Source organism: Kogia breviceps, chromosome 3 (assembly GCF_026419965.1).
Source record: "Kogia breviceps isolate mKogBre1 chromosome 3, mKogBre1 haplotype 1, whole genome shotgun sequence".
In the NCBI taxonomy this organism is placed as follows: Eukaryota; Metazoa; Chordata; class Mammalia; order Artiodactyla; family Physeteridae; genus Kogia; species Kogia breviceps.
This window is the reverse complement of record NC_081312.1, coordinates 169,637,168-169,664,129: the sequence shown is the minus strand read 5'-3', so window position 1 is coordinate 169,664,129 and position 26,962 is coordinate 169,637,168. Positions and strand designations below refer to the sequence as shown.

The 26,962-nt window shown below is 38.7% G+C and overlaps 1 protein-coding gene across 9 annotated transcripts in view; it reads right to left on the bottom strand.

Moving 5' to 3' along the window:
* The window catches only part of ABI1 (abl interactor 1), a 96,947-nt gene extending 70,547 nt beyond the window's left edge, over nucleotides 1-26,400 (bottom strand). For 4 of the 9 annotated variants that reach the window (XM_059056698.2, XM_059056702.2, XM_059056699.2 and 1 more), the window contains exon 1: nucleotides 26,103-26,400. In XM_059056698.2, the coding sequence (XP_058912681.1) occupies nucleotides 26,103-26,219 (117 nt within the window). In that variant the 5' untranslated portion in view covers nucleotides 26,220-26,400. The remainder of the gene's footprint in view (nucleotides 1-26,102) is intronic. The other 5 variants (XM_059056695.2, XM_059056700.2, XM_059056696.2 and 2 more) reach the window with 2 other exon arrangements.
* Nucleotides 26,401-26,962: the final 562 nt, after the last annotated feature.

Here is a 26,962-nt window from a genome sequence, read left to right as displayed (position 1 = left end):
GGAGAAAAAAAGAATGAAAAAGAGTGGGAAAAGCCTATGCGATTTTGGGGATATGATAAAAGGAAACAATTTGTGAATTATTGGAGTCCCACAAGGAGAAGAGAGGGAGAAGAGGGCAAAAAGTATTTTTAAAGACATAATAGCATAGAACTTCACAAATCTGGGGAGAGATTTGGACACCCAAGTTCATGAAGCTCACACACTCCCAACCAAATTCAAATCAAATCTTCCACAAGGAACACTATAACGAAACTGTCAAAAATCAAAGACAAAGAGACTCTTAAAAGCAGCAAGAGAAAAGAAGCTTGTCACCTACAAAGAAATACCCATAAGGCTATCAGATTTCTCAGCAGAAACCTTACAGGCCAGGAGAGAATAGGATGATACATTCAAGGTGCTTAAAGAAAAAACTGCTAACCATGATTACTTTATCCAGCAAAGTTGTCTTTCAGAAACAAATGAGATATAAAGACTTTTCCAGACAAACAAAAGCTGAGGGAGGTCATCACCACTAGGTCTGCCTTATGAGAAATGCTGAAAGGAGTTCTTCAACATGAAATGAAAGGATGCTAATTAGCAACATGAAAATATACAACACACTGGTACAGGTAAGTATATCCTATCCAACAGAAGCAGAATACACATTCCTCTCAAGCACACACAGATCGTTCTCCAGGTTAGAATCTATGTTAGGTCACAAAACAAGTCTTAGCAAATTTAAGGAAATTGAAATCATACCAAGAATCTTTTCTGACCACATGGTATGAAACTAGATACCAATAACAGAAGGAAAACCAGAAAATCCACAAATATGTAGAAATTTAAAAACACACACCCGAACAACCAATGGATCAGAAAAGAAAACAAAAGGGAACTCAAAAAACATCCTGAAACAAAATGGAAATACAATTTATGTGATACAGCAAAAACAGCTATAAGAGAGAAGTTTATAGCAATAAATGTCTACATTAAAGGGAATTCCCTGGTGGTCTAGTGCTTAGAACTCAGTGCTTTCACTGCCATTGCCCAGGTTCAATCCCTGGTCGGGGAACTAAACTCCCACAAAGCACGTGGCACAGCCAAAATAAATTAAAAAGAAATGCATTTTAAAATAAAGGTCTACATTAAGAAAAATATCTCAGATAAACAACCTAACATCACACTTCAAGAAAAAAACAAGAACAACCTAAGCCTAAAGTTAGCAGAAGGAAGGAAATAAAGATCAGAGTGGGAAAAAAATGAAATAGAGGCCAGAAAAAATAGGAAAGATCAATGACACAAAGATCTGGCTTTTCAAAGAGACAAACTAAATTGACAAACCTTTAGTAAGACTAAGGGGAAAAAGACATGAACAAATAAAATCAGAAATTAAAGCAGAGACATACAACTCATACAATAGAAACATTAAAAAAAATCATAAGAGACTCCAATAAACAATTATACACCAACAAACTGGATAACCTAGAAGAAACGGATAAACTCCTAGAAACATACAACCTACCAAGACTGGATCATGAAGAACTAGAAAATCTGAACAGACCAATAACAAGTAAGGAGACTGAATCAGTAATCAAACATTTCCCAACAAAGAAAAGCCCATTACCAGATGGTTTCTCTGGTGAATTCTACTAAACATTCAAAAAAGAATTAACATCAATCTTTCACAGGCTTCCAAAATAAATGAAGAGGGAACACTCTCAAACTCATTTTACAACGCCAGCATTATCCTGATACCAAAACCAGATAAGAAAACTACAAGAAAAAAAAAAATTACAGGCCCATATCCCTGTTGAATAAACATGCAAAAATTCTCAACAAATATTAGCAAACTAGGGCTTCCCTGGTGGTGCAGTGGTTGAGGGTCCACCTGCCGATGCAGGAGACACGGGTTCGTGCCCCGGTCCGGGAAGATCCCACATGCCGCGGAGCGGCTGGGCCTGTGAGCCATGGCTGCTGAGCCTACACGTCCGGAGCCTGTGCTCCGCAAGGGGAGAGGCCACAACAGTGAGAGGCCTGCGTACCACACAAAAAAATACATATATATATTAGCAAACTGTATTCAACAGCACAATAAAAGGGCCATACACCATGATCAAGTGGGATTTATCCCTAGGATTCAAGAACAGTTCTTCAACATAAACAACTAACATATGCAATAAGTGTGATGCATATTAATAGAATGAAAGATAAAAATCATATGATCTCATTAGATGCAGAAAAAGCATTTGACAGAATTCAACATCCTCTCATAACTCTCAACAAAACTGGGTATAGACGGAATGTAGCTCAACATGATGAAGGCCACAGATGACAACACCATACTCTAAGGTGAGAGTTTGAAAGTTTCTCCTCTAAGATCAGGAATAAGACAAGGGTGCCCGCACTCACCACCTCTATTCTATTGTACTTAGTACTGGAAGTCCTAGTCAGAGCAATTAGGCCAGAAAAAGAAATAAATGGCATTCAACTCAGAAAGGATGCACAAAACAGTCTGTTTACAAATGACATAATCTATACACAAAATGCTGGACTCCATCAAAAAAAAAGTTAGAATAAAAGAACTCAGTAAATTTGCAGGATACAAAATCAGCACACAGAAATCAGTTGCCTTCCTATACACTAACAATAATCTATCTGAAAAAGAAATTTGTTTAAATCCCATTAATAGGATACAAAACATCAAAAACAATAAAATACATTTTTTGTACTGGTTTGTATGGATGCTATACAATAACATCAAAAATAACAATAATATATAGGAATAAACTTAACCCAAGAGGTAGAAGATCTATACTGTGAAAACCATATGACTTTGAAAAAAGAAACTGAAGACAAATAAAAGATTTATCATGTTCATGGATTGGAAAAATTAGTATTGTTAAAATGTCCACACTACCCAAAGCCATCTATAGATTCAAGGCAAGCTCTATCAGATTTTCAAAAGCACTTTTCACAGATAGAAAAAAAATCCTAAATTTTGTATTGGAACTACAATATATTGGAAATAGCAAAAGCAATCCTGAGAAAGAAGAACAAAGGTGGAGGCATCACACTTCCTGATTTTAAACTATATTACAAAATGATACTATTCAAAAAAATTATGTATATATAAAATATACATACATATAGTACCAATGTAAAAACAAAGACCAATATAACAGAATTAAGAGCCCAGATATTAACCCTCACATACACAGTCAAGTAATATTTGACAAGGGAGCCAAAAATACCCAATGCGGAAAGGATAATCTCTTCAATAAATGGTGTTGAGAAAACTGAGTATTTATATGCAAAAGAATGAAACTGGACACCTACCTTACACCACTCACAAAAATTAACTCAAAAAAGATTAAACATAAGACCTAACACCATAAAACTCCTAGAAGAACACAGAAAAAAGGCTCCCTAACATTAGTCTTGACAATGACTTTCTGGATATGACACCAAAAGCACATGCAAAAAAAACCAAAAATAAATAGGTGGGACTGTATCACACTAAAAGGCTACAACACAGCAAAAGAAACCATCAACAAAATGAAAAGGCAACCTACAGGATGGTAGAAAATATTTGCAATCCGTCTATCAGGTAAGGGGTTAATATTGAAAATATACAAAGAACTCACATTAATTCAATAGCAAAAAAAATATTTTTTTTAATTTAAAAATGGGCAGAGGACCTGAATAGACATTTTTCCAAAGAAGACATACGAATTGTCAACAGGTACATGAAAAGAGGCTCAACATCACTAATCAACAAGAAAATGCAAATCAAAACCACACCTCACACATCTCAGAATGGCTATTGTCAAAAAGACAAGACATAACAAGCACTGGCAAGGACGTGGAGAAAAGGGAACCCTTGTGTCCTGTTGGTGGGATATAAATTGGTATACCCACCATGGAAAACAGTATGGAGGCTTTCAAAAATTTTAAAACAGAACTACCATATGATCCAGAAATCCCATTTCTGGGTGTATATCCAAAGGAATGAAATCAGGATCTCAAAAGGATAACTACACTCCCCTGTTCACTGCATTATTCATATTGGCCAAGATATGGAAACAAGCTTAACAAACTTAAATGTTCATCTACAAATGAATGGATAAAGATATGGCACATACAAACATACAAACACACACACACACACACACACACACACAGAGGATTATTTCTCAGCCACCAGAAAGAGCAAATCCAACTATTTGCAACAGCATGGATGGACCTTGAGGGAATTATGCTAAGTGGAATAAGTCAGACAGAGAAAGACAAATACTGTATAATATCACCTATATGTGGAATCCTAAAAAGCTGAACTCAGATAAACAGAGAGTAGAATGGTAGTTGCCAAGGGTGGTGGGGAATGGGAAAATGTTGGTGAAAGGGTACAACTTCCAATTATGAGAAGATTAAGTTCTGGGGATCTAATGTATAGCTTGGTGACAAAAATTAATGATACAGTATTATATATTTGAAAGTTGCTTTCACCACAAAACAAAATGGTAATTATGTGAGGTGATGGACATATTAACTAACCTTATTGTGGTAACTGCTTGGTAATGTGTACGTGTATCAAATCACCATGTTGTATACCTTAAACTTTTACACAATATTGCATGTCAGTTGTATATCAATAAAGATTGAAATTTTTAGGGCTTCCCTGGTGGCGCAGTGGTTGAGAGTCCGCCTGCCAATGCAGGGGACAAAGGTTCGTGCCCTGGTCTGGGAGGATCCCACATGCCGCAGAGCGGCTAGGCCCGTGAGCCTTGGCTGCTGGGCCTGCGCGTCTGGACCCTGTGTTCCGCAGCGGGAGAGGCCACAACAGTGAGAGGCCCGCGTACCACAAAAAAAAAAAAAAAAAAGATTGAAATTTTAAATAAATATAGTTTATCTAGAGAGTCAAAGGACCAAGAATAGACAACACAATGCTAAATACAACTTTGAGACCAAAGTTGTACCACCCAACTTCAAGACTTACTATAAAGCTACAGTAATCAAGACAATTGTGGTTCTGGCAAAAGAACAGACAAATAGATCAATGGAACAGAATAGAGAGGCCAGAAATAGGCCCATATAAATATAGTCAATTGATCTTCAACAAAGGAGCAAAGGCAACACAACGGAGCAAGGCAAATCTTTTCAACAAATGGTGCTGGAACAGCTAGACATCCACATGCAAAACAAAAATGAATCTAAACAGAGATCTTATATATTTCACAACAATTATCTTTAAAACAGATTACTGACCTACCCAAAATGCAGAACTATAAAACTCCTAGTTTTATAGGAGAAAATCTAGAGACCTTGGGTTGGGTGATGACTTTTCATTTATTTATTTATTTACTGGCCACACTGCACGGCTTATGAGATTTTAAATCCCTGACAAGGGAATCGAACCTGGGCCCTCGGCAGGCATCGAACCACGGAGCCCTAACCACAGGACTGCTAGGGAATTCCCGGGCAATGACTTTTTAGATACAACACCAAAAGCATAATCCATGAAAAGACAGAACTGATAAACTGGACCCATTAAAGTTAAAATTTTCTGCACTGCAAAAAACACTGTCAAGAGAATGAAAAGACAAGACACAGACTGGGAGAAAATATTTGCAAAATACGCCTGATATGGGACTTCCCTGGTGGCACAGTGGTTAAGAATCTACGCGCAAATGCAGGGGACATGGGATCGAGTCCTGGTCTGGGAAGATCCCACATGCCGCGGAGCAACTAAGCCTGTGCGCCACAACTACTGAGCCTGTGCTCTAGAGCCTGCAAGCCGCAACTACTGAGCCCACGCGCCTAGAACCCATGCTCTGCCACGAAAGAAGCCACCGCAATGAGAAGCCCTTGCACTGCAACAAAGAGTAGCCCCCACTCACCACAACTGCAGAAAGCCTGCTCGCAGTAACAAACACCCAACGTAGCCAAAAATAAATAAATAAATAAATAATTTTTAAAAAAACCTGATAAAGAACTCTTATCCAAAACAGTCAAAGAACTCTTAAACGCAACAATAAGAAAACAAATAATCCAGTTAAAAAATGGACCAAAGACCTTACAGACATCTCATCAAAGAAGAGACACAGATAACAAATAAGCATAGGAAAAGATACTCCACATCATGTCATCAGGGGAATGCAAATTAAAATGAATTATCACTACACACCTATTAGAATGGCCAAAATACAGAACAATGACTATACCAAATGCTGATAAAAATACGGAGCAACTAGAACTTTCATTCACTGATGATGGATGGGAATGCAAAACTGTACAGTCAGTTTGGAGGTGAAAACTTACGTATACACAAAAACCTGTACACGACTGTTTATAGCAGTTTTTACTCACAACTGCCAAAACCTGGAAGCAACCAAGATGAACAGATAAATAAACTGTGATACATCCACACAATGGAATACTATTCAGAGCCAAAAATAAATGAGCTATGAAACCATGGAAGGACACGGAGAAACCTTAGATGAATATTACTAAGTGAAAGAAGCCAATCTGAAAAGGTTACATATTGTATAATTCCAACTATATGATCTTCTTTAAAAAGCAAAGCTTAGGAGACGGTAAAAAGATCACTGGTTGCCAAGAGTCAGGAAGGAGGGAGGGATGAGTAAATGAAGGACAGAAAGGATTTTTAGGTCAGTGGAACTACTGTGTACTGTAGAATAATGGTGGACACATGTCATTCTACATTTTTCAAAACCCAAAGAATGTACAACATCAAGAGTGAACCCTAAATTATGTAAACAAACTATAGACTCTGGGTGATAATGATGTATCAGTGTAGGTTCATCAGCTGTAACAAATGTACCATCCTGGTGGGGGATGTTGATAATGTGGGAGACTGTACATGTGTAGGGGCAGACAGTACATGGTAAGTCTCTCTGCCTTCCATTCAATTTTGCTGTGCATCTAAACCTGCTCTCAAAAAGTCAACTGGAAAAAAAAAAAAAGAAAGAGAAAGAGACAGAGAAAAAAATAAATCCATTCACCTCAGTATGTTAGCTCAAGCACAGTTTTAGTGCATCAACAGTATAGTTCAGGCTGTAGTACAGGGCTCAACAACTATGACCCTCAGGCCAAATACTTACCCCCCATTTTTGCAGACAAAGTTTTATTAGAACACCTTCACACCTATTAATTCACATATCATCTATGGTTTTCTTACTGCAGTGGCAGAGTTGAGTAATTTTGACAGACCACATGGCCTGCAATGCCTAAAATAATTATTATCTGGCTCTTTGTGAAGACATCTGCCCACTCCTGCTCTAGAACAGCGATTTCCAACCCTAGGTGGACATCAAAACCCCTGGTGAGCTTTTTAAAAAAATTCCACAGCCTGGACCCAACCTAACCCTCACTTCCCCCTAAAAAGATTACAATTTCATTGGTCTAGGGGAGGGCCATTAGCTATTACTATATCAATACAAAAATGTGTACAATAAAAAAGGAAAATATACAAGATAAAAATCAGGTTATCCAATAATATAAAAGATAAAGGGATGACGTTAACACACAGACCACAGAGACCACAGAGTACTACATAATAAATCAGAGCCATAAGTCTGGCTCTGATCTCCACGAATCCACAAAGATAAAGAAACAAGATCATTACATGACTTATAGTATCCATGAGGTCAAAACATCTTGGTGGAAGTAAACTTTTTTCCGAAGACTTGTGCCTGACTATAAAAGGAATGTTTTATTACAGTTCTTCTCAGAGACATAAATATGTCATTTATTCTTCTCACCTTATATCACCTTACCTCTTCACTCAAAAATGAAACAAAACCCGAGAGTGGCAGGGTTTTCATATAGACAGTACCACGCTACCTGCCTGCCTTTCTTTTCTCTCTCTCTCTCTTTTTTTTTGGGGGGGGGCGGTGGGTGGACGGAGGCAGGGGGAGTAGGGGGAATAAGGATGAGTGTAAGAAATGCACAGCTGAACTGGAGATAAGTGGCTCTATATTCCACAAGATATTATTAAACACTAATAATAAATCCAGTAACGCAAGCAGTCCCCAAGTTATTATACTTAGTTGATACAAAAGGGATTTATTCAGACCTATAATTCATTTCTCTTGCATTTACCCACTTACTGAATGGCTTCTGTTGATTATGCCAAATGTGTCCAGATGAAAGAACGCAATATGTATCAGGGCACAGCAAAAAAAAAAAGCACAGTGTCATCTTACCAGTGTTAAATTTAAAACGTGGTTTTTCTGTTTTCAAATGTGGGAAACACTTCACTGGTTTTCTACAGTTTAATGCCAGCAGTTTGGGTATATTTTTGACTGAGACCTCATCTCCTCCACTATCCTCACTTGCATCTGACACTATCAAAAATGAATTATGTGTAGCTCTTTCATACTTGCCGTGGTATACATGATTTTCCTACTACCTAGATCCCTTCCCTCCCAACCTCCCCTTCCGCTTAACTCATGACTCAGAAAAACTCACTCCATGAGAAATTTAAATTTCCCTGAAACCCCCAAACATCGCACTGTTCCTTAAAATTCTCTCTGAAAGTTCCTTTTTAAAAGGGACAGTTCTCAATCCACATATAAGTCACACATATTTTGAAGATACTTATAAAAAGATTCTAAGTATCTAAAAATCCAGCAATCTATAATATAGGAAATCATGACAGAACATCAAAATTAATGTCCAAAGGAGGAACTTGCCCCTCAGCCTCATGACACAATAGCGCACAGCCAGAGAGACCTTAGAGCACCTTTCCTCTCTCCTCCCGCTCCCCACTTCTGCCCACACTGCCAGCTCACAGTCAAGCCTTATTCCTATTTTCCAACCCACTGCTCTGCCAATCAAGTCAATTGTGGAGGAGTAAAAGCTGGAGTGTGCCGGAACCAACTGTGTACTAACGGCTGAAAAAGAGGTCTATAGACTCACTTCTGTGACTGCAAATTACCTTCTGTGGGCATATTGGCTTTATGCTGGAGGAGACTGGCTCTAGGTAAAATAAGTCATCTTTGAGTCCTCCCTTTCCCTATCCACCACATCTCCTTCACCAAGCTTCCTGATTCTTCTGCTTGCACCTATTCCTTCCTTCTACATCTTAACTGCAGCTATCTCAATTCAAGAACAGATATAACAGTCCTCTAACTTGTCACTGTGCATCCAGTCTGCCCCTTCACAAATCATCCTGCACCAATGCCAGACAAATCTTCCTCATCCTCTGTGCAAAAAGTGGAAGGATACAAAACAACTTGAGGGTGGTTCGGGGGAGGGGATGAACAGGCATATGGGGAGAAGAAGGAAGGGAAATTCTAGGTTTTGCTTTTAATGCAACTGAATTATTTGAATCTTTTATGGGAATCTATTAATTACCTAGATGCTCTTTTAGAAAAAAAATGCTGCTTGACATTTTTTCTTTCTATAAGCAAAATTCTACTAACTGCCAAAACAAAAATTAAAAACCTTTCAAAAGTTACAATTATTTTCTTCTATACAGAACGTTTCCTCATTTAAATGTAAGTACTACAGATCAATTTTCTCTTCCCTAAATTTAAGGCTTTATAACCTTCTATCATTCAATTATTTTTACATAACTATACTGCATATAATATAGACATCACAACACCTAGAGTCTTTCATAGAGTAAGCAATTAATAACTATTCGTTGAGTTTCAAACAACTATTTGTTGAATTACTTTTAACACATCTCTACAGCCTCAAACACTCCTCTTTCTAGAAAAGAAAAATAAGTAGTCACAGCCCATCACAATGATTCCAGGAACTAGAGAGTTTAGATAATTCACGACCACTCGCTACCAGCACCTCAAGACCAGCCTCCCCCCAACTCCTCTTGAGCTCCTTCCAATCCATACATACTCCAGCCTCCTTCCAATCTGTTCTCCACTCTGGACACAAGTAATCTTTAAAAAGTAAAAATGAGGGCTTCCCTGGTGGCGCAGTGGTTGAGAGTCCGCCTGCCGATGCAGGGGACACGGGTTCGTGCCCCGGTCCGGGAAGATCCCACATGCAGCGGAGCGGAGCGGCTGGGTCCGTGAGCCATGGCCGTTGAGCCTGTGCGTCCGGAGCCTGTGCTCCGCAACGGGAGAGGCCACAACAGTTAGAGGCCCGCGTAGCACAAAAAAAAAAAAAAAGTAAAAATGATGTCATCCCATTGCTGAAAATTTTCAACGTCTTCTCATCAGCCTCAGAAAAAAGACCAACATCCTTAACATAGCCTATAAAAAACGTATTTGCTCTGGTCCCTACCTAAGTCCCCACAGATCACTTTCCCCTCTTTGCTCACTATACTCTAAAGCACACAGGTTTATAACTTGTTCAAAATCATTCTGCTCATAGAGAACGGACATATGGACACAGGGAGGAAGGGAAGGCTGGGACGAACTAAGAGAGTAGCACTGACATATATACACTACCATGTGTAAAATAAATAGCTAGTGGGAAGCAGCCGCATAGCACAGGGAGATCAGCTCGGTGCTCTGTGATGACCTAGAGGGGTGGGAAAGGGACGGTGGGAGGGAGACACAAGAGGGAGGAGATATATTTATACATAGAGCTGATTCACTTTGCAGTACAATGGAAACTAACACAAGATTGTAAAGTAATTATAATCCAATAAAGATGTAAAAAATAATAATAATAATAATTCTGCTTTCCCTCACCTTTGGGCCTGTACACATACTTTTCCTGTTCCCTCTGGTAAGGATATTGTTGTTCCTTCCCTCAAAATTTCTTGGTTAACTATATTAAATTTGGTTAATTATATTCACCCTTCAGATCTCAATCCCAACATTACTTCTTTGATATGCCAGGCTGGGTGGGGGCACCAGACATACACTCTCATGTCGACATGTGCTTCCCTAGATAAAATTTATTACAGGATGTGATTTATTTGATTAGAGAGAGAAGCAGAGATTATATCTTAAGGGCAACCATTACATCTGATTTGCAAAATAGGCACATGATAGTCAAAAACTGCTGAATAACTGAATAAGTGACAAACTAATATATTCTGTCATACAGTGAAGTATGCTACATATAATTACACATATTTCACTTTATTGGGCATTCCTATGGTTCCAACTTGGGAACCCATAAAAATTTGCCGGTTTTCTTTAGGATCTTTATGGCATTCTCTGATTATTCTGAAAGAATGGGAGTATCACCAGTTTGTCTCCCCACTATTCATAATAAAGTCTAAATATGATTATTAATTTTAATGAAATGTGGAGGTGAAAAAGAAAAAAAGATTTTGCAACTTTTTTGAAAGGGAAATGGTTTAAAAGAGAAATGGATTAATCCAAAGCTTTTTTCATGAAAAGCATAAAAATAAATAACAGAAGAGGGAAAATGTCAGAGAAAACAAAACATATTCTCCATTTTTTTGTCTTTTTCTACTACTTTAGTTGGGTCATTTTTATTTTTTTTAAGACATAAATACTTTAGTACAGAAAAGAAAGATATGTACCATAGGTAATAACAACAGATTTCTTCAAATCTAATTTGGAACATACTCAAATTAGAAATAAATTAAATGATTATGATAAACATTTTAAAATTAGTGTTTCATACTGCTTCATATAAATCATACAATTTAAACAACTTCCTATTAATCAAATAAATTTATTCAAACAAATTACCAAACTTTTGGCATGGGTAAAATTTGATATATGAAACTAAAACAATTTCAAAATTAGTGCTGAAAGGTGAAATATACAGAGCAATAGTAAGACCCATAATATAAGAAACTATCCAAAATGATTAACATAGTATATGCTGTACTAAGAGAATTCCTACACAAGGAACTTTAAATTTTTTATGAGGTATTTACACAAGCTTTTAGTCAGAGATGCGCACTACAGACAGTGCTATACAAAGATATTTAAAATTCAGAGTCCCACTATTACCATAAATGGAAGACATTAAGTCTACTAAACGAATCATCTATACCAAAGTTTCTCCAAGTGTGGTCTGCGGACTACTGAGGATCTCTCACTCCCTTTCTGGAGGTTCACAAGGTCAAAACTATTTTCATAATAATACTAATGCTATTTGCCTTCTCTTCTGGCAAGATGCTTTTTAACATTGTGTGTAACAAAATGAAAAGTATATATAAAGTAATTCTGCTGCATTCTAAGTACAATAGTTTTGAAAAAGCACTTGTGCAATTTATCTGCAAGCTGAATAAGCCAATTTTCCATGGAACTTCAAAAAACAACCGACAAACTATGGTTAATCAGATTGGATATTTGGCAGACATTTTCCTAAAAATGAACGAAGTGAGTCTATCATTTCAAGGAAAATAACTGACAATGTTTGTTGCCAACAGTAAAATTCGAACTTTCAAGTAAAAAACAGAATTTTGGAAACCTTTCATCCACCAACGTGAGCTTGGAAGCTTTTCGATACTTAAAGACTCATAAGATCTGTAGTGATATTAATGAATGTGATTTTTTTTCATATCATATAATGAAATGTGTCAACATTCAGAAGGATCCACATAACTAAGTGAACAAATACTTTTCATCCAAATGACCCATGCAATGATTTTTAATGTACTGGAGTATAAAATGTTCATTGATATGGTTTCAGAGTCCACACAGCAAGCAACCTTTAAGAACTACTATCTGCTGAGTTTTGAATCAATATCAAAGAAAATTATCCATAATTCTATGCACAGGCTATTAAAATACTCCTTCCTTTCCAACTACATAACTTTATGAAGCCAGATTTTCTCACATAATTCAACCGAAATAAAATATCACAACAGGCTGAATGCAGAAGTAGATATGACAATTTAACTCTCTTCTAGCCAGTCACTAAAGAGATGTGCAGTAATATAAAACAATGCCACTCTTCTCATTAAACTTTTTTTGTTTTGGAAACCTATGGATATTTTTCAAAAAATTATTATTTACATTATTTATGTTAAAACCCATCACATGTTATTTTAAATGAATTAATAAACGTTTTAAACTTCTCCATTTTTATTTTTGATACAGTAAACATTGATAGATATAACCACCTAAAGGAAAGTTCTCTGGGATACTTGATATTTTTTGAGCATATAAAGGAGTCCTGAGACCGTAAGTTTCAGTACTGTTGATCTATACTGTGAAACAATAGAGACAAAGATGTTCTAATTTAACACAATCTCACTTATATTTTCTCTCTTCAGCAAGACCGAAAAAGTGATTTTAATAAAAAGATTTTAAGAATGTTTAAGAGGAATGACAGTTCATAACAATCTGAATTAAACCACTTCCTGAACAACCTATTTATTCAGTATCTTGATACCTTAATTATGACAAAGTAAACATTTAAACATAACTTTTGCTAACAACAAAATAGAAGGAATAAGTGTAAGTAAATTGGCAATTTTTTTTTAGAGGAAATTGAAGAACTAACTCAGAAACAAACTAATGAAAAACATCAGAATTATAGGGCTAAAAGTTAGAGACAAACTCTACTAAAAACCATCAGAATTGTAACTTTAGACATAATCTAGTTCAAACTTGCCCTTTTTTAGAAGATACAATAAAAGAGTTAAAGGCTGGTTAAAATACAACTAATTCGTGATAGAATGAGGACCAGAACTAAGCTTCCAGACTCGTTGAACAGTTCATGTAAACTTTTGAGAGCTTATGTGCCAGGCACTGGAGATGGGGAAAAAACAAGACAAACATGGTAAACCTGCTTTCTTGTAGATTAGCATCAAGTATCGAACATATGTAACGAGCACCACAGAGGAAACATAGGATTCTATGTGAGCATTTAATACGGTATAAATTGACCTGGTGGGACAAGGAAGAGGTGTTTAAGAAAGAAACCTTATTGCTGTCATCCACCAACATCCTCATCACTCCCCTCCTTCGCTAAGGACTCACTAATTCATCACTATTCCTATCATATTTTTAGTGATGTCAACATTCACTCAGATAATCCACCCAAAACTCTTGTCTCTCAGTCATTTGACTTGCTGAACTAAAACATTTTTTTCTTCATCACTGTCAAAACCTCCCATGGTCATCACCAGTAATTACACCATTTCCAAAAATCTAGATTTTAAAAATCCCACATTATAAACACCCAACTTCTACCTCTGCAGTTTACTCTAGTACCTCGATTCCAACTATCCTTACATTTCACGGGACTTCCCACACATTAATCATCCCAGTTTTTCACTGTCTTATGTCGCAACTAAGATGTGCTGCGAGTATAAAACACACATCAGATTCCAAAGATTTAGTACTTTAAAAAGAATGTAAAATATCTCATTTACAAACTATTTTTTAATATAAATTTATTTATTTTTAATTTTGGCTGTGTTGGGTCTTCGTTGCTATGTGTGGGCTTTCTCTAGTTGCAGCGAGCGAGGGCTACTCTTCGATGTGGTGTTCAGGCTTCTCATTCTAGTGGCTTCTCTTGTTGCAGAGCACAGGCTCTAGGTGCGCGGGCTTCAGTAGTTGTGGCATGCGGGCTCAGCAGTTGTGGCTCATGGGCTCTAGAGTGCAGGCTCAGTAGTTGTGGCGCACGGGCTTAGTTGCTCCGCGGCATGTGGATCTTCCTGGACCAGGACTTGAATCCGTGTTCCCTGCATTGGCAAGCGGATTCTTAACCACTGTGCCACCAGGGAAGTCCCTAACAAACTATTTATGTTGATTACTTATTGAAATAATTATACTTTGGATGCACTGGGTTAAATAAAATGTTATTAAAATTAATTTCAACCTATTTCTTCATACTTTTTAAATGTGCTTATTAGGAAAATTTTAAATTAGATATGTGGCTCACCATTATATTTCTATGAGACAGTGCTAATGTATTCTGTGATGACTCCTAAACGTGGATCTCTAACTCTGACTCCTTCCTAAATTCCAGAAAGACCATCTGGCCTATCTATTTCATTGTCTAATATAATGCAGACTTCATACACATCCACAGCAGGACTCTTGGTATCCTCCCGTCCATGTGCTACCATCCACTGACATAGTTAGGAAAACAATTTAAACTAGGAGTCATCCTTAAGATTCCTCTTTTCCTCACATCCCACATCCAATCCACCAGTAAGTCTTGTTCAGCTTTGCCTTAAACATATCCAACCTCTCCCCTCAATTCCTCACCCCACCACTTAAAGTACAGGCAATTCTCATTTCCTGCTTAGACTAGTACAATCCCCTCCCTGCTGGTAATTCTGCTCTTGCCTTCCCTTCAATGTTTTCTACTCTGTAGCCTGAATGATTCTTTCAAAAAGTAAATCAAGGGACTTCCCTGGTGGCACAGTGGTTAAGAATCCGCCTGCCAATGCAGGGAACACGGATTCAAGTCCTGGTCCAGGAAGATCCACATGCCGTGGAGCAACTAAGCCCGTGAGCCACAACTACTGAGCCCGCGTGCCACAACTACTGAAGCCCACACACTCTAGGGCCTGTGCTCCCCAACAAGAGAAGCTACCACAATGAGAAGCACGCACACCGCAATGAAGAGTAGCCCCCGCTCTCCACAACTAGGGAGAAAGCCCCCATGCAGCAATGAAGACTCAACACAGCCAAAAATAAAAATAAATTAATTAAATACATTTTTTTAAAAAAAGTAAATCAAGTACTCTAATGATAACCCCATCACACCTGGAATAAAATCCAACCACTTTTCAAAGCCTCCAAGGCCCTACATGATCTGGTCCCTGACAATCTCTCCGACCTCTCTCCTACTAGTCTCCCTCTCAATAACAACCCTCTAGACATTACCCTTACAAAGATTTTTCCCATCTGAGAGCCTTTGCACTTGCCTTTTCCTTATATCTTCACATGGAAGATGTCCTATCTACCCTCTAGGTCTCAAATCAAATGTCACCTCCAGAGTATCACTTCTTACTTCCCAAGCTAAAGAAGTCTCCCTTCCCAATCCCAATTTTCTGTACCCTGTCACCCTATTTAATTTTCTAAATTTTCTACTTCCAATGAAAGTCTTTTTTTTGGGGGGGGGAGTTAATTATCTGTCCCCTCCTCTCTGTAATGAAAACTTCCTAAAGGTAGGAACTTGGCCTCACTCACTATTCTATCTGTGGTACCTAGGATAGTACCTGACACTTAGTAGGTACTCAAAGGATTTTGATCAAATGAAGAATGAATGAATGAATATAGTAATTTTTCATCTCAACTATAAGACCTGAAAAATGAGTAATATTCAGACCAAGAGGAACAAGTTTTCTAGTCAGAGAACATTTGCAAAGGCAGAAAAAAACGAAATTTCAAAAACTGAAAGGCCAATACGATTGGTAAGACGAGGGTAATGGGATGAATGCAGCAAGACTAGAAAGACAGGAGCTATACTATATATGGCCTAATAGGCCTCACTGTGAAACTGCATATTTATGAGGAATCACTGACTAACTTTTAAGCAGAGAAGTGACATGATCAGATTTCCGTTTTGAAAGTGACACTCAAGTGGCACAGTGTGGATAACAGGGAGGTGATCAGAGGGGGACATGTGGCGATGTCAAGAAGACAGAAGCTACAGTAGTTGTCTAAGCTTCACACTACGAGATGGAATAGACAAATTTAAGAAGAAGATTCAACAGGACCCCATACAGATGAATCAGTAGTGGTAGTTGGGGAAGCAGGTGCCAGGAAAGAATAATGGAGGAGCCAAGAACGATGCTCGAGTGCATGAGTCAGTGGAAAGTAAGTAGTAGGAGAGACTGAGGAAAGGTGATGAGTTCAGTTTCTACAAGTCTGAGGTACCTCTGACTCAAACAAGCAGATATATGGATTGAAACTGCAGTGGAAGAGAGATCATTCAGATGCGAACAACTAAAACAGCCTAAGGTGGTAGGTGTAGAAAGGAGCTCATACAAAGTCACTGTAATATTTCAAGGTAAAGGAGAACAAAGGGCCAGACAGTAACAGGAAAAAGTAGAAAAGAATGTCATCACAGAAGCCAAAGAATTAGCTTTAAAAAAAAAAGAGGGAATGGTCAATTGCATGAAGTGATGCTGAGAAAACAAGCAAGAAAAGAGCTAAACACTGATCAAGAGGCTTGAGATGTTTTGATTCTGACTGCACAAAATCAGCAGAGAGAAGAAATAAAGACATGAGAAGTGTAAGGTTTCTAAAAAGGCAAGCAAGGATGGGACCCAGAGCAAAGACAAGGACTGACCTTAGCTAAGAGGAAGGACACCTCTCCTCCATTACAAGAAGGAAGTAGAATAGGACAAATGAGGACACCAGTAGGCTTGGAAACGTAGTGGTAAGAAAGTATATGTCTGGGGCTTCCCTGGTGGCGCAGTGGTTGAGAATCCGCCTGCCGATGCAGGAGACACGGGTTCGTGCCCTGGTCCGGGAAGATCCCACATGCCGCGGAGTAACTAAGCCCGCTAGGCCTGCGCATCCGGAGCCTGTGCTCCGCAACGGGAGAGGCCACAACAGTGAGAGGCCCGCATACCGCAAAAAAAAAAAAAAAAAAAAAAAAGAAAGTATATGTCTTATACAACGAGGTCTATTTTCTCTATGAAATAAAAGATGAGAAAGGAAAGAGATTTTAAAAGGGAAGAGAAAATTTAAAACAGTTTATGGTGTAAAATGATGTGGAAGGACTTCCCTGGTTGTGCAGCAGTTAAGAATCTGCCTGCCAGGGCTTCCCTGGTGGTGCAGTGGTTGAGAATCTGCCTGCCAATGCAGGGGACACGGGTTCGAGCCCTGGTCTGGGAAGATGCCACATGCCACGGAGCAACTGGGCCCGTAAGCCACAGCTACTGAGCCTGCGTGTCTGGAGCCTGTGCTCCGCAACAAGAGAGACCGCAATAGTGAGTGGCCCCCGCTCGCCATAACTACAGAAAGCCCTCGCACAGAAACGAAGACCCAACACAGCCAAAAATAAATAAATAAATTTATTTAAAAAAAAAAAAAAAAAAAAGAATCTGCCTGCCAATGAGGGGGACATGGGTTCGAGCCCTGGTCCGGGAAGATCCCACATGCCCAGAACAACTAAGCCTGTGCACCACAACTACTGAGCCTGCGCTCTAGAGCCCACGTGCCACAACTACTGAAGCCTGTGCACCTAGAGCCCGTGCTCCACAACAAGAGAAGCTACCACAATGAGAAGCCCGTGCACCCCACAGAAGAGTAGCCACTGCTCTCCACAACTAGAGAAAAGCCAGCGTGCAGCAACGAAAACCCAATGCAGCCAAAAAATAAATAAATAAATAAAATTAAATTAAATGACGTGGCAAAAGATAGTGGGATTGCTGGGCTATACTGAGGGCTCACTTTCGAGTGGTAACCATGATTTTTATTTATTTATTTATTTATTTATTTATTTATTTTGCGGTACGCGGGCGTCTCACTGCTGTGGCCTTTCCCTTTGCGGAGCACAGGCCCCAGATGCGCAGGCTCAGCGGCCATGGCTCACGGGCCCAGCCGCTCCGCGGCATGATTTTTAAATGGCACTAATCAACCCTTTCCACTACACTGTCTTCTTAAAGTGTTTGTTACTACAAGTCTTAGGTTGCCAGTATTTGAACTAAGTATCTTTTTCCATATGCTGCATTACATACCTTTCTGGTGTTTAAGTGGAGGGCATTAATTCCCCATGGCCCAAATAAAAAGGGTTCTCACAAAGTACCACACTTGCCTTTCAAGAAAATGGAAAATAAAATTTACCAAACCCAATTTTATCACAGCATGTAGAAATTACTAACAGTAATTAAACATAAAGTCAGGAAACAAACTAAAGGTAAATTAAAGTTTTTCAGTAATATACTTTCTCATTAACGTTAGTATTTTTGTTTCCTTTAAGTTTCAAGGAGATAAATAAAATTTTGCTCCAATCAAAAGCAGCTGAGAATATCCAACTGCACATCTTATGTACTATGCTTCATTTAAGCTCTAAAAAAGAATATAATTCACATCTGACTTAATAATTAGATAATCTCACAGAAGTGTTGGAATTTTTAAATTTTAAAATATACTGTAACTGAAATACTTTCTGCCATATTATCAGCAATATGAGTTTACCAATTGTACAATATAAAGTTTAGATATATTCGTTAAAAGATGTATATGTGAGTGATATTACAAGGGACTTGTCCTGTCTAAGCTATATATATTTCTAAAAAGTTTAAAATTCGTGCAATTACCATATTTGATATTACTTTGGTAATCAGGGGGAAAATTAACTTTACATATAAAGTGAAAACTTAGGCTCCAAGCCTTAATTCACACTGAAGTTCTGAGTGTATGTTCATGCCTGGAATTCCTTCTTAACACTGCAGTATAATGGTAGAAATTCAAAATTATCTCTGTGCAAAATTAGGTAATTATGTATTTCACAACAGAATACCACTATGAAGGACTCCTAGGTGTATATATGGAAAAGAACTGAAAACAGGCACTCAAATACTGTACTTGAATATTCACAGCAGTACTATTCACAACAGCCAAAAGGTAGAAACAACCCAAATGTCCATCAAAGGATGAATAAATAAACAAAATGTGATGTAATATACATACACTAGAATATTACTAAGCCATAAAGAGGAATATAGTACTAATACATGTTACCAAGTGAATGAACCTTGAAAACATTATGCTTTATATAAGTGAAAGAGACACAAAAGGCCACATATTGTATAATTCCATTCATATGAAATATATAGAATAGGTAAATTCACAGAAACAAGGCAAACTGATGGATGCCAGGTGGCGGGGGGCTGGGATGGGGACAAACTATTTAACAGGTATGGGCTTTCCTGAGGAGTGATGAAAATGTTTTAGAATACATCGAGGCGGTGGTTGCAGAACACTGTAAATGCACTAAATTACCACTGAACTGTATGCGTTAAAATGGTTGGTTTTATATTATATGACTTACAGCTCAATTTTTAAAATTCCATTATGAAGCATATAGTATAGCTATATTCTAATCAACCTATGGCAGGAATTAATAACAAAATTGTTTGTAAACTTAAAACACATTAACTATTTTAAAGCTCTCTACTCCTTATTGTCATAAATAAATCATAATAACATTCATTGTCTTTTCCCCCACGTATAGAAATTGTGCAATGGATTTAAATAAGCCTTTTATCTTTTAGAGATACGTACTAAAATATTTATGGATGAAATGATACATCAAAGATGGACTTTACAATAATGACAGACAGACAGGAGAGGATTACAGATGAAAGGAGACTGGCCATGAGTTGGTAATTGTTAAAGCTGGATGTTGAACACGTTGGGGTTCATTATGCCATTCTCTCCACATCTGAGTATATGAGTTTTTAATTACTGTGCTAAAAATTAGTAAAATAAGACTTTAAATGGTTTCCTTATACTTTAAGCTATACCTGAGATGGTACTACCAATATTCTTTAGTTGATATAAATCACAGTTCCACAAACATTTGCTGAACTTGCTAAGCACAGATGCATATCTAAATTAGAATCTATTTGATAACAAATAAACATTATCTTCCTTAGGATGTTTTGTTTTGCTTCCAGAATTTTTTCACAAATACTAGTTCACTACCAACTATTTCTCAGAAAATTTCATTTTGTAAATGAAGAAAATTAGTAAATTAGTTAAGTGTACCTATTTGTACCTGTTTTGTTTTGCTTCCAGAATTTTTTCACAAATACTAGTTCACTACCAACTATTTCTCAGAAAATTTCATTTTGTAAATGAAGAAAATTAGTAAATTAATTAGTTAAGTGTACCTATTTGGGTTGACACAGAGTGGTAATACTAAAAAACTTCAAGTCTCCTTTCTATGGAATTAATGTGTACAGTTAAAATCATCAGGTTAGCTCTCTCCTTTAAAAACAAAATCCAGTAATTGCCATTTTCCAAAATCAGATATTGCCATTTTCTCAATAACATAATTTTTTAAATCCCTTATTTTTTAGGATGGTGTCTTATTAAATAAATATTAAGGTCTAAAACGTTTGTAGCCCCAGGGTTTGACTATTATTCTTCAAAAGTCAAACCATAACTTCAGTAAAAATTACAATCAACACCAAAAGACATTAGAAAAAATATATAGCTCCCCACAAATTCAAACTTTTTAAATGCTCCAAAATTAGCTTTCAACTGTCACTTTTACCTTACTTTCCTTACCAACACTATTTTCATGGAATTACATCTACACAATCTCCTCTAATGTCTGACTCAAACTCTTGTCCCAATATTAGCACTCTTCTTCTCTGGCTAATACATTCTTGCCTATTAACTCACAAATTTCTAATTCCTAGGACATAATTTAACCGAAGATACAGTTATTCTAAATGGCCACAGAGGGACTTCCCTGGCTGTCCAGTGGTTAAGCTTCCACTGTAGGGGGGACCCCTGGTCAGGGAACTAAGATTCCCACATGCCTCGCAGCACGGCCAATAAATAAATAAATGGTCATAGATCAGAATCTAAATTGCCCAAATACCTCTTTTCTACCTCAAGGAGTATTAGCATTCTTCAGCTATCAGAACCAACTGGAGAAAGCAGAGGCACATAAGAGGAATTAGAAAAGTGTTCTTATCCTAAGGGATTATTTCAACAATTTTCTTAAAAAACACCCTCTTCTAAAGATACAAACATACTAAAACTGAGGATCTAAACACACCAGAACTAGATCACAGTACCACACGTAAAGTTATTATATTACAGTTACAAAAGGAAAAAAAGAGAGATGAATGCACTTTCACTAAGACCTAATATGCAAGGTCAGATTCTACCTGCTTGACAGTGGCATTAATGTTTAATTAATGTTATGACATGATATCGGTCAATCTAACAACTGAGGATTTTCCATAAAATTATCTAAAATCCCATTTTATTTTGTTTATTGAGATATGATTGACATATAACACCATATTCGTTTCAGGTGTACAATAAAATAATTCACTATTTGTATATATAGCAAAATGGTCACCACAATAAGTCCAGTTAACATTCATCACCACACAAATTAAATTTTTTTTTTCTTTCTTGTGGTGAGAACTCTTTAGATCTACTCTAGCAGCAATTATACAATACAGTATTATTAACTAGTTACCATGTTGTACATTACTAAAACCCTGTTTAATTCATTTATATTTCCAACCTATATCTCTAATTTTGCTAGCCACTGTTTTATTCAAACTTCCAAGTGCAAGTAGATTTCTACCATTTCCAATCTGTCCTAATCTCTGCACTTTGACATCTTTACCTGAACATAGTTTGTGTGGAAGTCAGAACTACCCAAAATATTTCAAGACATTTTTTGTTTTGCTAACTTCTACTAATTCTTCTACAAATTTCCTTATCACAATTGCAAAGCTGATTCAGAACAGAAAAAAAAAAAAGGCAAAGATGCACAAGAGGAGAAGAGGATCCACTTAGCTCAGTGAAAAACTAACCTATGATTTCTGTAATTCAATACTTCAAGTGCCAAAGCTACCATCTTTTGTGATTGGGCAAGTCCCCAAGTTACAAACATACCTGTTCTTATATTACAACTTGGAACTCAAGAGGAAACAACAGTAAAATAGTTGTTAGGTTCCCAGACATGACCCACAAGAGTCTATTCCATGACATTTCTGAACTAGTCTGAGTTCTAGACTCATTCGCATCTGGAGACAGTGTGATATGGAAAGAACATAGCCTTTGGAGCCTGTCAAGAGTTAGGGAGAAATCCTGACTGCCAATCCCTAACTGTATGATCAAACAAAAATTCATTTAACTTTTCTGAGTCCCAATTTCCTCATCTGGAAGAGAATACTGCCTATCACAGAGAGTTTTTGTAAGGATTAAAGGTAATACAAATCAACTAGCACAGACTGTGAAAGAGCAGGTACTCAATAAGTAGAAGCAAGTTACTCTTCCCTTTTCTAGTACCCTCTTCACACATTCTTTCTATTCACTTAGGATGCAGAATCAGAAAATCTGGGTTTGATTCTAGGCACCATCTCATACAAGATATGGGACTTTAGGCTAGGTATTCAACCTCTCTGAACCTCAGATTGCTCATTTGTTTAAAAAAAAAAGAAAGAAAGAAAGAAAGAAAGAAAGAAAGAAATCATAATTATTGTAATAATTAAGTGACAGTTTATAAACTGGAAAAAACTGTACAGTACCAAAAATGTCAGCTTTTACCTACTCTAAAGTGCTCCCCCTCAAAAAATTATCTGCCTTCCAAGATCACATGGGTATAATGAGCAAATGAAGCTAAACTGACGTCACAGGTGGAGGAAATCAAGCTAAATTAAGTAGCTCACTTATGACATCCCCTTCATCTTCCCAGACTTTAGGATATACTTGTTAACCCAAACAAGCCCCTGTTGGAGAAAAAATTTAAAAGTTAAGCTGTGGGCTTCCCTGGTGGCGCAGTGCTTGAGAGCCCGCCTGCCGATGCAAGGGACACGGGTTCGTGCACCGGTCCGGGAAGATCCCACATGCCGCGGAGCGGCTGGGCCCGTGAGCCATGGCCGCTGAGCCTGTGCGTCCGGAGCCTGTGCTGCGCAACGAGAGAGGCCACAACAGTGAGAGGTCCACGTACCGCAAAAAAAATAAAAAATAAATAAAATTACTCAGGCAATAATTTAACTCACCTTGGATATAAAAAAAATTCTCAAAACACAAGTGACCAATATACCTTCCCCAAGAGAAGGTATGTTTACATAGGGTGTTAGCCCTTATCCAATCGGTCACAAGGGATACAGAGAGATCTCAAAGGACATCTAAATGGATATTTCTAGTACTATTTGTTCCCTCTTCACAGCACCACAGCACATCACAAAATCAGCTACCACCACATCAACTTCCACATCACAAAATCAGCTACCACCACATCAACTTCCACCAAGTGCTCATCATCTTCTGAGCCTGTCAGAGTGTGACCCTCCCTGTCTGAGCCTCCTGGGAAGGGAGCTAGTGGCCAGCTTCATGCAGCCCAAAGTTTAAAAGCTATTACAGTGCTGTGTGTGAATTTCATTCTTTTTTCCCCCCAGCATTTCTAAATATCTCACTGGTGTCAAGTTTAGGACCTCCAAAAAAACTTGGGACCAGTGACAGTGGATCTTGGCATCATGGTACTAACAAGCTTAAAAGACTACGTGAGAAATAACATGATTTATTTAATTAGGGATATAATGAAACTTTAAAGTGCTTCAAAATTACGGTGGCAAGAGGGGAAAAGAAAAGAGTCAGGGGGAAAAAAACCTTACAGCACACAACTACCTGAAAAATAAATAGCCAACAGACAGGTTAAAACACGTTTGTATTGGCCAACACGTAGCAGTTACCACACCATATATTTGTCAGATTTCCCAACATGCAAAACGAAAAGAAGCCACCCTTTTATGAAGTGCCTATCTGCTGACTTCTACAAAGAAATGACTTTTCTAGAAAGGGGGCAATTTAACTTCCTGTGCTCTCCCTCTGACTTTCAAAATCTTTAAAACCTTCAGCAAACTGAGATTCACTTCAATTTTAAGGTTCTTCATGTGAAGTTGAATAAAACGTGTTTATTTTTAATATCGATAAACTACAGAAAACTTCTGCTTGAAAACTATATCCACATTTCTACTAGATTTTAGAATATTTTTTTAAAAGCTAAAGTTTGCAAAAACAAGTAATACAGTAGATGTGGCAGGCATTCAACAAGTTTATCAGTGGAATTCCTAAAGTAAAAGCTTGAAAAAATTTATGAGATGAACTCCTAGTAGTGCTACTGAAGATACAATGTTACTAATATAGAAATTGAGAAACATTCAAAATATTCTGAAAACAGTATCTCCTTCTAAAAATAGAGGAAAAGCATCTGCCAACACAGAAACCACTGGTTCTTAAAAATGATAATCACGTGGGATGCATTTCTATAAATACTTTAGTTCTGAACTGCAATAAGCCCAGCCTCTGAAAGCAAGTTTTGGTCATGCCTTACCACTAACAAGCGAATTTTTGGTGCCATTACATTGATATAAAGGACTCTGCTACTTTTATTTGCTTCTACTGCTAACTGTTAGTTTATGCAGTTAAAGATCTACAAACCAAACTACCACACAACATAATTCACTTTCAATCATCAAATTAAAAGCAAACAACCAACCATCTGCCATAGATAAGGTCCCAAGAATTTTCTAATAAATTTAGAATGATATATTTGACGTTCTAGTTCTAGTTCGGGGATTCATTCTCTACATGTACGTACTGTAAAGAGAGAAACCTCAGGAAAAAAGCAACCGGCGATTACACCATTCTATTTTAAGTTACTTAAGAAGCCAGCAGTTCAAGAACTTTTGGGGAAGAGAGAGTATTGAAGCCATTTTTCCAAGCAGTTAAGGATAATTTGTGCTTTACACTAACGACCGCCCTAACAACCTCTAGAATATATTACAGTGGGGGCGGAAGTGAAAATGATGAGACAAGGGGGGAGAAAACCCGACTTGAAAACGGACAGGCAGGCAGATTTACAAACCTTCAATTAACGGAACTCAGAGATTTAACTTCTCTTCTACTCCCTCCCTCGCTCCCCACCCGCTTCCTCCTCTCCTCGGGGGAGGTCTGTGTGATGTGACTCACGACAAATTTTAAAAATAAATAAATAAATAAAAGACACACCCTCTGGGCTGAACTGACATACTCTCGCCCCCACCCATCCTCCCCCGACGCACCCCCCGCTTCTCCTCTCGCTCCTGCCGCTCCTCCCCAAGCCTCGTCCCGGCCCTCTGCTCTCCGTTCGCTCGCCCGGTCCGAGACCCTCGGCCGGCGGAGAGGCGGCGGGGGGCTCCGGGACGGAAGGCCAGCGGGTGGAGGGCGGCCGTGGGGCAGCGCGGCTCGGGGGGCCGAGCCCACGGGGAGGCGGACGGCAGGGGGGCGCCGGACCGCGGCGGCCGCGGCTCCGGGCTCCCTCGCCCATTTTCCCTCTCCGCTTCTATGGGTTTCAACCACCACGGCCACTTCCTGTATTGCAGTCCGGCCACCCGCTCTCTCTCCGACTGGGGCTGGGGTTGGGGCTGCCGCTGAGGTTAGGCAGTTCCCCACCCCGCCCAGTGGGCTGGTCACTCGGGCGGCCGGCGGCGGGTCCTCGGCCCGGCCGGCAGCGCCCGCCCGCGCGCCCGCGCTCCTCACCTGTATGTAGTTGTTTTCACAGTAGTCCGCCACCCGGGTCAGATTCTGATAACTCTCTATCAGCGCCCTCTTGCCAGACGGGATCTCCTCCTCTAGTAACATCTGCAGCTCTGCCATTTTCCACCCCTCTGCATCGCTTCCTCTCGCGTTAAAGAGACAGAGGCTCCAAGGTCCGCGGAGGTTCCGAGCACCTCACAGCCCGGATACAAACCGCCAGCCCGCCCTCCCGCCTGGTATTGTGGGATGGCACCTCCTCCTCGCCCTCCTCACGCTCTCCACCCGCCTCCACCCACTTCTCGCAGCCTCCCCAAGCTCATTTTCTCGCGAGCTTTCCTGTCTTTCCCGCCCCCTTCCCGCAACCACGGGATTTTTTTTCCCCTTTGGCATGGCCTTCTGGGAATTGTAGTCTCTCACTGGCTTGGCCGCCCATAGAAAGCGCATGCGTCCAGGGAACCTCAGAAAAAGACCCGGGAGGAGAGCAATTAAAGAACTTGGAACGATGGTGGTGGTTTAAATCCCGCGTTTCTTGACAGCTCCGGAAGATGGCGCCACAGGGTGATTCTAGAGAATGAAACCGGTTCCCCGAGAAGGCTGTGAAGCTTGGCAGAACTTGGTTAACTAGGAAACGCCCTTGAATCAGATACCCATCTGATAAGGATTTAGAAGGACTAGAGTATGGAAAACTCCAAATCTTCACTTCCTCTGTCTTCTTAGAGATAACGCGACTCAGGCTTTACTTTCTAAACTTCCTCAATTCACTTAAAATTTGGGCAACACTTGATATTAACAGCTCTATACCAAGCAATGTACTCAACATTGGGGGTACAAGTTGAGTACGGATACTCTGTACACTTACAGAC